Source organism: Myotis myotis, unplaced genomic scaffold, assembly GCF_014108235.1.
Source record: "Myotis myotis isolate mMyoMyo1 unplaced genomic scaffold, mMyoMyo1.p scaffold_m19_p_10, whole genome shotgun sequence".
In the NCBI taxonomy this organism is placed as follows: Eukaryota; Metazoa; Chordata; class Mammalia; order Chiroptera; family Vespertilionidae; genus Myotis; species Myotis myotis.
The window spans coordinates 12,280,220-12,291,337 of NW_023416314.1; the positions used below are offsets into that span (position 1 = coordinate 12,280,220).

The 11,118-nt window shown below is 39.4% G+C and overlaps 1 protein-coding gene across 1 annotated transcript in view; it reads right to left on the minus strand.

Moving 5' to 3' along the window:
* Positions 1 to 11,118, minus strand: part of CUNH11orf65 (chromosome unknown C11orf65 homolog) — a 76,074-nt gene that overhangs the window by 64,301 nt on the left and 655 nt on the right. The window contains exon 2 of the mRNA XM_036324513.1: positions 4,687 to 4,781. Within this exon, the coding sequence (XP_036180406.1) occupies positions 4,687 to 4,773 (87 nt within the window). The 5' untranslated portion in view covers positions 4,774 to 4,781. The remainder of the gene's footprint in view (positions 1 to 4,686; positions 4,782 to 11,118) is intronic.

Here is an 11,118-nt window from a genome sequence, read left to right on the forward strand (position 1 = left end):
TCTTCCTGATTGAGTTTCGGAAGGTTGTATTTTTCTAGGAATATGTCCATTTCCTCAAGGTTGTCTAGTTTGTTGGAGTAGAGTTATCCATAGTATTTTTTAACAATCATTTGTATTTCTGTGGGGTCTGTTGTTATTTCACCTCTATCGTTTCTGATTTTGTTTATTTGCGTCCTCTCTCTTTGCTTCTTGGCGAGCCTGGCTAGAGGTTCATCAATCTTGTTTATCCTTTCAAAGAACCAGCTCTTGGTTTCATTGATTTTATGTATTGTTTTTTTGGTCTCTATGTCATTTATTTCTGCTCTAATCTTTATTATCTCCTTCCTTCTGCTCACTCTGGGCTTTTCTTGTTGCTCTCTTTCTAATTCTTTGAGATGTAGAGTTAGATGATTTACTATCATTTTTTCTTGTTTTTTGAGATAGGCCTGTAGAGCTATAAACTTCCCTCTCAGGACTGCTTTCATTGTGTCCCATAGGTTTTGGATTGTTGTGTTTTCATTGTCATTAGTTTCCAGGGTGTTTTTGATTTCTTCTTTGATCTCATCGGTAACCCAATCAATATTTAATAACATGCTATTCAGCTTCCAAGTGTTTGAGTATCTTGAGTTGTTTTTATTGTAGTTTATTTCTAATATTATGCCCTTGTGGTCTGAGACTCCCTACCGATTGAAAAAGACAACTGTGTCCTCAGCTGCCAGCCCTCTCTGCGTGCACCTCCATACCTCTGTACTTTACTTCCACCCCACAGCTCCTCTGAGTCTCGGTATGCTTTTCTCTTTCCTTCTAGTTCAGGGGTAGGCAAACTTTTTGACTCGAGGGCCACAATGGGTTCTTAAACTGGACTCAGAAGAAGGAGCTGCAGCTGTGTTTCCCGACCTTGCCATGTTAACACTGCTGCTGGTGAAGGAGTGGCGGGGAGAGCAAGAGAACCCACCGTTCTTTCAGCTCCGCGGGCCGGACAGAACAGCCGAACGGGCCGGATCCGGCCCGCGGGCCGTAGTTTGCCCACGGCTGTTCTAGTTGTAGAATTTCCACTCAGCCAGCCTTCCTGTGGTTCTGGATGATGTCCGTTCCGTCTTTTAGTTGTATTCTTGAAGTGGTTGTGCTAAACAGCAATCTCCGGTGTTTACCTGTGCCGCCATCTTGGTTTTTCTCCCCAGTCCTGGTTTCTGCTCTCAGAGTTCCAGTCCACTTCACCCTTCCTCTGCCTGAGCACAAGGTGGGTAGTTCCACAGGGAATTTTGTGCATTGGCCTTTTAACAGGACGCCTGGATTTTCAGCTCTCACTCCCTGGCAGACAGTATCCCATTGCTTTTCACAGCCAGATGTTATGTGGGTACCCTTCTCAGTTTTGGTGCTCTCTGCTGAGTGGCCCAGCTTGCGGATTAGGTCCCAGAGTTCTCAGTGGCAACCCCCCAGAGCTGAGATATGTCTCAGGGACTTTAGTTGCTATCTGTGGGTGCCTGGCCAGCTCTTTCGCACCTTTGCCCCTCCTACCAGTCTCTATGTGGTCTCTACTTCTGGTCCTCAGGTACCAGTGTTCTCCCCGGGGAGTTTTCCATTGATTATTCAGGAAATTTTTCTGTATTTTAGTGTAATTCCAGTTTGTTCCTGGGAGCATGTCCATGCAGCATCCACTTACTCTGCACCATTTTTAATCCTCAGGACCATACTGCAAGCATTTTTAAAATAATGCAATACCTGACTATTTAGTCAGGGGCACTAACCTCTTTTCCCCTTAGGTTGTCAAATAAAGAAATGACAACAGCCAACACAAAAACAGCCATCCAGAGTGAGTGGAATAAAAATTATACCAGTTGTTTTTTTTGTCAAATTGGGCAAAGAATATGTATCTTTTGGTGTGCTGCAGAATTTTAGTAATTAATTCATGTGTGCCATCAGATGAAAATGTTTGAAAAGCGATGCCCTAAACTAACTGGCCTGTGAGAATGGTGGAGTGGAATTTTTGAGACTCAGTTACAGTTAGAGCTCCAGTAATAACACCTTTCAGATAAGGGTGATGTTCTCTATGTCATAGTATTATCATATGAATCAATAACGAGCATATGATGTTATTTTGCCCAGAGCCAACAATTATGATTCTGAGAATCAAGGGGTAGAAATGAAAGTGGCTTCCTCTCAATATTACTTCTAATGATCCACTAGTGAAAATTTTGCTTCCTCTCATACATTTGGGCTCTATGGCTATAAAAATCTTAGCACCATGGAAGGAATGCTTCCACCAAAGTACACACCCATACTTCAGTCTATATGATCTTGTAATTCAGTGAACTTCTTTAAGAGGATCATTCAGACAGTTCAGAGATCTCCATTTCTTTAGTGTCAGTTATTGAAGTTTTATTAGTATCTTTTTGTGGTGCCATATGTTCATAATACATATATTCAGTAAAGGACTTGTATTAAGGATATATAAAAAACTGTTCCAAGTAAATATTGACAATATAGTAGTAGAGGTGATAGAAATTTGGGGTTAGGATATTGGGAGATTAAGTGAAGAAAAGGGTAGGGATATTTATATCTTCATCATATATAAGTTGTCAAATAATGCTATATAGCATGATGGAACAAGAAATATATGTTTAAATATTTTTTAAAGCAGTAAGGTAACAAACAGAAGAACTGAAAAAATAATAATTTATGATACCAGGAGGGGAGATAATAAGTAGGGTTGTAAAAGGTAAGAAATTCTCTATCTTTTCAAATCACTTCTAAAGTTGACAAATAAAAAATAATTATATAAATGTTATATTATATATATGTTATATATATATTACTTATTATATATATGTTACTTAAAAGCATGGCACTAACTACTAGAAGATCCAAAAAACAGTTTAGGTGGTTGCTTTTAGGGATGAAGGTGGAAAACAGTGAAGTGACATAAAAGACTTTTTAGTATGCATCTACATTATTTTATTTATGTTAAAGAAAGACACATTATTTTGATAAAAATATTTAAATGATAGAAAAAAATCTATATTTACATTACTATCACTATGCAAATTATTCTAAGGCCACATAATATGCTAAAACTATGCATCCTTATTTACAAGTCACCCTCTTAGCTACCTGAAGTAGAATGTATCTAGAATGAGGATCAAATGTACTCTCTTTATATCTTAAAACTATTTTCATTTGCATTATACTTGAACCATGACTTTCATGGTTGGCCCTTGTTCAGAGTTTCTAACCACTTTTTAAAAATATATATATATTTTTTTTACTGATTTCAGAGAGGAGGAGAGAGAGAAAAACATCAATGATGAGAGAGAATCAATGATTGGCTGCCTCCTGCACACCCCACACTGGGGATTGAGCCCACATATGCCCTGACTGGGAATTGAAACCTGATCTCCTGGTTTATAAATCAACATTCAACCACTGAGTCAACTGGTACAGACTTTCAGTCAGCCCCCTTGTTTACAGTCATTCTCTTCTAGGCTTTTTAAATTGCTGAATCCTAACCCACATCCTTTCGAGGGTTGCAATGGCAAACTAGCTCTCTCACTGGGGCCCCTTTGAGGTATATCTAGACAAGTCTTATACACAGTTTTGTCCAACAGGATGCTACCACCTGTTTTGGTTTTCCATAAGTGAAATAAAATTTCTTATTTGCTCACGAACTCTCTTCTCTGTGTTATGGGTTAAGTTTCTGTATATTGTTCTTTCAGTGGGGTGTTGGAGGAATAGAAAGTGAAAATGTGTGCTCAGTCTACCACACATATACAAGTTGTTTGTTTATATGCATGTCTTCTCTACTGAAACTCTTTAAGGGCAAGGTTGTATTGTAAAATGCTAGCACAGTGCCAGGAATATAGTTGGCTTTAATAGCATGTGGCTCTTTGGATTTGGATGTAAGATAAAAGAACTTACAAATGACAAAAAAAAACAAACAACCCTTAAGCCTAGATAAGTATGCTGATTGAAATCATCAAAGGAATAGATTTTTAAGAAAAAAATGTATTTTAGTGTTGAAAATTAATAGCTACCCCCAGAATAGGTTTTATGGCTTTGATAGTGGCAATAGAGGAAAAAATGGAAGCTACTTTGCAAAATGTGATTAACTGATACAAGGGTGTTCTTCTGTGCTAGAAACACAGCCATATGATTTCACACAAAATTATCAAGCAGAGAGAGTGCTGCTGCTATCAGAAAGAGAAAAGTGAAGTCATTTTAGCTCTTGGCTCTCACCTAACCAGGGAATCAACTTGGAATATTCCTTACTGGATAAGAAGACCAGCTCTACCCATATTAAAGCATAATAAGGAACTAATACATTAACCCAGGTATGGTGTATTATTGAACTTTAAGTCCTCAAGAGTAGGTATTCAATTAATATTTAATGAGTGAATGTATCCCTAACACCTGTTCACAAACCTGATTCCAGAGTCAATAAATAAGTTTTTAGAGGTGAAAGCCAAATAAGACAATTAGTGATACTTTCATTGATAGTAGCTATTATCAAAGTGCCTGGCCCAGATTAGGAACTCCATAAATATTTGTGAGGCTAATAAGATAATTAACTTTTTGAAACTTTAAAAAACAGTCTGCTTTTAAAGCAACTCTAAATATACTAAAATCTACTGAAATGTACACTTTAAACAGGTGAACCTTATGATATCTAAATTATTTAGCAATAAAGCTGCAAACAAACAAAAAACTCACGAGAAACCTTCTCCAGGCCTTCTGAATGACTCTGGCAGCTTTATCCCTCTTTGCAAATTCAAATTCCTTTTCTTGTACCAAAGACATTTAAAGTCCTAAAAAAAAAAAAAAAAAAAAAAAGCAAATAGATATATTTAAAATTACTTTATATATCCCATTATGAAAATGTCACTAGAACTCAGTGAAAATTAAATAAAGTTGTATGAATGAATGAATAATGCCATATGTTAAATTTATAGTAGCGATATGGTTCTGAGATGCTTTATCATAGTCCAAACTGAGTAAACTGCTATTTTAAGATATACTCTTTCTAGCCAGCAGGTGGAGAAGGCACAATGTGTAGTTTATTTGTGTATTTCAGGATACTTCAGGGGAAAAAAAAAATTCTTCTTTGTAAATAGTGTAATAATCAGTTTTAATAATTTTTAAGGACACTGTCACTGTTTCTATTATTAAGTAAGGTAAATACAAAAGATAGCTTTGACATCTGAGATGTATCATAACTTTAAAAATCATATCAAATTTTATTTTCTGTATTAAGGTATTACATATGTGTCCTTACCCCCCCTTAGCACCCCCTCCCACTCCCCCACTCATGCCCTCACTCCCCTGGTGTCTGTGTCCATTGGTTATGCTTATATGCATGCATACAAGTCCTTTGGTTGATCTCTCCCCTCTTCCCCACCCTCCCCTGCCTTCCCTCTGAGGTTTGATGGTCTGATCAATGCTTCTCTGTCTCTGGATCTGTTTTTGTTCATCAGTTTATGTTGTTCATTAATTTTAAAATGTGAGGAAAAACCCTGGCCAGCTTGCTCAGTTGGTTGGAGTGTCATCCAGCACACCAAAAAGTTGGGAGTTCAATTCCCAGTCAGGTCACATACCTAGGTTGCCGGTTTGATCCCCAGTCAGGGTGCATAGAGGGGGCAACTGATCTCTCTCTCTCTCTCTCTCAATTAATGAACATATCCTCGGCTGAGAATTAAAGGAGAAAAAATTTAAATTTTTTAAAATGTGAGGAAAAAATAGAAAAATAATTATACTGAATTTTGAAATGTGATTACCTTGATTCATTACTCTTTTTTTGTGTGATAAAGCTCTAATTTTATTATTCATTTTTAATTAGTCAATTGCCTCCAAATCTTGTCATTTCTTTTTGCTCCATCGATTTGTAAAGTGGCCTTTGTAATACAGATTCATTACTCTTAAATATTTTTTTCTGCTTTCTTTTTTTCTTAATTTTTTTTATTGATTTCAGAGAGGAAGGGAGAGGGAGAGAGATAGAAACATCAATGATGAAAGAGACACATTGATTGGTTGCCTCCTGCATGCACCCCGACTAAGGCCAGGGATCAAACCTGCAATTGAGGTACGTGCCCTTGACCAGAATTAAACCTGGAACCCTTTGGTCCGCAGGGCGATGCTCTATCCACTGAACAAAATTGGCTAGGGCTACTCTTATATTTTCTTGTCCACTGGTCTTGTATACTCTTATATTTTCTTTTTCACCAGTCAACATACAGAATGCGATATTTGGTATTCATAATTAACCACAGGATCAGGGTAATATTCAGACATTAGAAAAATATGTAAATAGCATTCCCTACCTAACATCTCATTACTGTTTTAAATTCAAAATTATTCATATTACTGCTGAGATTTATTTACTTTAAAATTATTATATAAATAGTACATAAATACATTTTTGGAGAAAAAATTTCAAACAATATAAAACTGTAGAGTAAAAAATCCTCCATTTCTTCTAGCCAAGTCCTTTCTTGAAAGATTATATTTCTCTGTTAATGGATGTGTGATTCTTCCAGCTCTTTTCATATATATAAATTTAAACAATATATATGTATACATGCACATGCACATGGTTATATATTATATATACACATATACATATATCATACAGGATTATTTGTTTGTATTAATGTGATAAAACTGTACATATTTTCTGCTTTCTTTACCTAACAATATGTGTTGGAGACTTTTCCAAATTAATACATTCTTTTTATAGTTGTACAGCATTCCTAAGTATGGATATGCCATAATTTAATTATTCTTTATTATTGGACATTCAGATTGTATATTAGCTGTTACAATTACAAAGTGAATAAACTTATACATCATTGTATACCTGTGCAACTATTTTTGTTAGATAGATTTTTAGAAGTGAAATGGCCATGACATATATTTTTCCCATTGCCTTTTCTGGAATGAAACTGGTAACAGTGATTGTCTCTGGGGAGGGACCAGGGGACTAAGGGGATTTGGTTTTAGGGATGAATGTAAGATTTTATTCCAATACTAGAGGCCCAGTGCACAAAAATTCATGCACTCGGAGGATGGGGGGCCTCAGACCATCCTGCACCCTCTCGCAGTCCAGGACCCCTTGGGGGATGTCCACCTCCTGCTTAGGCCTGTTCCCCAGGAGATTAGGTCTAGGCTGGCAGTCAGACATCCTTCTGGCAGCCCGGGAGGCCTCGAGGAATGTCTGACCAACCGCTTAGGGGGAGCAGGGCTAAGCCACAGTCAGCATCTTTAGTGCTGCAACAGAGGCGGGAGAAGTTCCCGTCACTGCTGCTGCACTCACAACTGTCAGCCCAGCTTGTGGGTTTTATACACACACACACACACACACACGAGACCCAGTGCACAAAAATTGGTGCACTGGGGGACGGGGGGCAGTCCCTCAGCCAGGACTGCCCCCTCTCACAATCTGGGAGCCCTCAGGGAATATCCTACACATGGCTTAGGCTCCCCCTGGGGTGTGGGCCTAAGCTGCAGTCTGGCCTCCCTCTGCGGGAGGCAACTGGGCTGATCAGGGGAAGGCACCACCCGCATCACCCCGCTGCTGTTGCCACTGCCGGCAGCAGCGGCTGTGAGGCCTAAGCCCTGGGCCTCGCAGCCGCTGTGGCTTTGTTTGGATGGACATCTGGAAGGCGTCCACCCTAATTAGCATGTTACCCTTTTATTAGTATAGATATGTGTGTGTGTGTGTGTTGTGGTGGTTTGGTGTGAGAGCTAATTTTCATTTCACATTGTAGGAAGTTACCAGAAATAGCTAATCTAAAAGAAATGAAGAATAAGTAGAATAACATGATATTTAAAATATGGAGGTAAAAAACAAAAGAAGTGCACGTGCAATAAAGAAGAAAAAGATAAGAGTAGTGGGATAAAGAATGACGGGTATTTCAGCACAAGTAGTCAGGGGAGGTCTCTTTAAGAGGAGACATTACTTTTTATGATGCAAACAGGCAATGATAGGAAAGTGATAGGTTTTTAGGCACAGGGAGCAGAAGATAAAAATGTCTCGAGATAAGGAGCTTGGTGTCTTCAAGTGGCTGAAAGAAAGAAAATGTCATCGGAGCTTAGAGAAGAGGCAGAGGAGCAGAACATAAGGTAAAAAAAAAAAAAAAAGCAGGCAGGAGCCAGACTACAATTACAGTGGGGCCTTGACTTACGAGTGTCCCGACTAATGAGTTTTTTGAGATACCGGCTGTTCTCGGCCGATTTTTTGCATTGAGTTGATAGAGTAATTTGAGTTAACGAGCTCAGTCTCGGAACGAATTAAACTCATAAGTCAAGGCCCCACTGTATATGGGAAATTGACTCACATGGTTAGGATGGTGAACTGGAGCTGGCTTGCACTGGCTCAGAATAATCAAATTTTCAATTGCAAAAATGTTGTGAGCTTATTTTAAATACAGTCATTATTATTTAAAGTACATTTTTATTTATTTCAGAGGAAGGGAGAGGGGGAGCGAGATAGAAACATCAATGGTAAGAGAGAATCATTGATCACTTGCCTCCTGCACATCCCCCACTGGGGATCGAGCCCCCAACCCGGGCTTGTGCTCTGACCAGGAATTGAACCATGATTTCCTGGTTCACAGGTCCATGCTCAATGTCTGAGCCACACCAGCCGGGCTAACCGCAATCATTAAAGTTTAACTTAACTTACAATTAAATTAAATAAAGGTAATAAATACTCAAAACTCCTAACTTACTAATTATTTTACTATTGAAGGGGAACAGAATATCCTACCCCAAAATATCCACTTTGGCATAAGGATTATATTGAGCTGAAGACAACTGAGAAACAGCAGATGTAATCAAAGCTCTCTACCCTGAGTTTAGCTGCCTAAAAGAAAGAGGTAACTTCCCTTCGAGAAGGTGTTGCCTTTTTCCTTTCCCATACCAGGAGGAAGAAAATAACCATTGTCAATGGCACTAAGGTGGGTCTGCATCAACAAACCTTACTTAACCCTTTTCTTCGATTAGTTTACTCCTAAACTTCTCTTCCTATGTCTTATCATTTCACAAACTTACCTCCATTTGTTATCATGGTATACAATATTAACAGCCTCTTTGGGTTTTGCCTTCCTTTTCTGTGTGCATGTAAAATTGAAATATTAACATCAAATAAAATTTTTATGCCTTTTCTCCTGTGAGTCTGTCTTTTGTCAGTTTAATTTGCAGGCTCCAATCACAGGACCTAAGAGAGTAAACGTTTTTTTCCCTCCCCATCACTATATTTTACTTCTAATTTTCTTGAGGTTGCTGATGTTTTTGCAAGCTTGCTCAACAATGGCACTAATGGTAGTTTGAACTGGAGTCTTTGTTTTTGTTTTTTTTTAATTAAATCTTTATTGTTCAGATTATTACATTTGTTCCTCTTTTTTCCCCCCCATAACTCCCCTCCTCCCAGTTCCCGCCCCACCCTCCGCCCTCACTCCCCACCCACTGTCCTCATCCATAGGTGCACGATTTTTGTCCAGTCTCTTCCCACATCTCCCACACCCCTTTCCCCCCCAAGAATAGTCAGTCCATTCCCTTTCTATGTCCCTGATTCTTTTATAATCACCATTGAACTGGAGTCTTTGTTATGGGAGTTGTCCTATGCATGGTAGGGAGTTCAGCGGAATGTCTGGCCTCTGCCCACCAGATGCCAGTAGCACAGATGTGACAACCAAACAAAAATATCTCCAGACATTGCCAAACGTCCTCTGGGGAGCAAAAGCACCCACAGTTAGGTATTACTTGGTCTCCGCATAGCATCTACGGGTATCTGCCTGGTGGAAACACGATGGCAGTGCACTGCAGCACATCTCTTCCCAGTTGCTGAGGCCATGGTCCTAGCTTGGAATTGGCCAGGGTGGGAATATGGACATCACCGGACTTGACCAGCACCACAAACCAGGGCTCGATTTACTGTTTTGTTGGTTGTCTAAATTTAAGAAAATAGTGGTGAAAATGTTAATGCACGCTAACTTGTGTGTCACCGTGACATTATGAACGGTACAAAATATTGATGGAATATCTTCCAGGGCTCAAAAATTTCTGATTCAGAAACGAGGCACTCGCATTACTGAGAAATAATTACATTGTATGTGTGTCACGAAAAAAGAGCGTGCTCAGCTGTGTCAAATGCTGCTGGAGGGTCAAGGACATGGAGAATAAGTTGGATTTGCCCCGATAAGCTTGCTGCTGACCGGTTGGTGGAGCAGCAAGGAAGAAAGCCTGGGGTGTGTTGAGGAAGTGAGAAAGCTGAGGATAGTAAGGATTCTTTGGAGGGAGCAGAGATATGGGGTGGTGGCCAGTTGCTGGGAATGAATCCAAGGGACTATTATTATTTTTTAAATCCTTACCTGAGGATATTTTTTCCATTGATTTTACTTAGAGACAGAGGAGGGAGGGAAGAAGGGGTAAAAAGAGAGAGAAACAGGATATGAGAGCGAGAGACATCCATTGGTTGCTCCCTCGCCACCAGACCAGAGGGAGGCGGGATAGAACTTGCAGCCGAGGTCCGTGCCCTTGACCGGAATCAAACCCGCAGGCCGATGTCTAACCACTGAGCACCTGGCCAGGGCTCAAGGGATTTTTTTTTTTTTAAATATGGGAGAGATTAACACGTGTTGTTATTGGGCATGATCCAGTCGTGAGAGAGAAATTAAATGTGAAAGAGAGAGATAAATTTAAGGGTAAAAGTCTTTTGAGTAGGTTTAGGAGGCCAAGGTCCAGGGATAAAAAGGGGAGTAAGGACAGTTGATGGCCTTAGATTTAAAAAAAAACACATAAAAACAATACTGAGGCCATAGGCTATCAGGAGGCTCCAAAGAAATTAACCAACGTGAGACCACTTCATAAATCCTAAGATACTGAAAAGTGCTATCAAACTACTGTTCAGGTAATAAAAGATTTTACTTGCAGATTCTGAGATGCAGAATTTTTCTCTGTCCCACATCAATCACTTTCCTAACATGTCATGGCTCCGCTAATCTGGTCAAACTGCACGAAAAAAGCCTGCACGATACATCGCTAGATTCTCCGTTCCATTCGCTTTAGAAAGCTGGGAAACAGCGCCGAGGCTCACACCCCGGGGTCAGAGCCTACACTCCCCATTTCGCTTCTCCTACTTGTGTTACT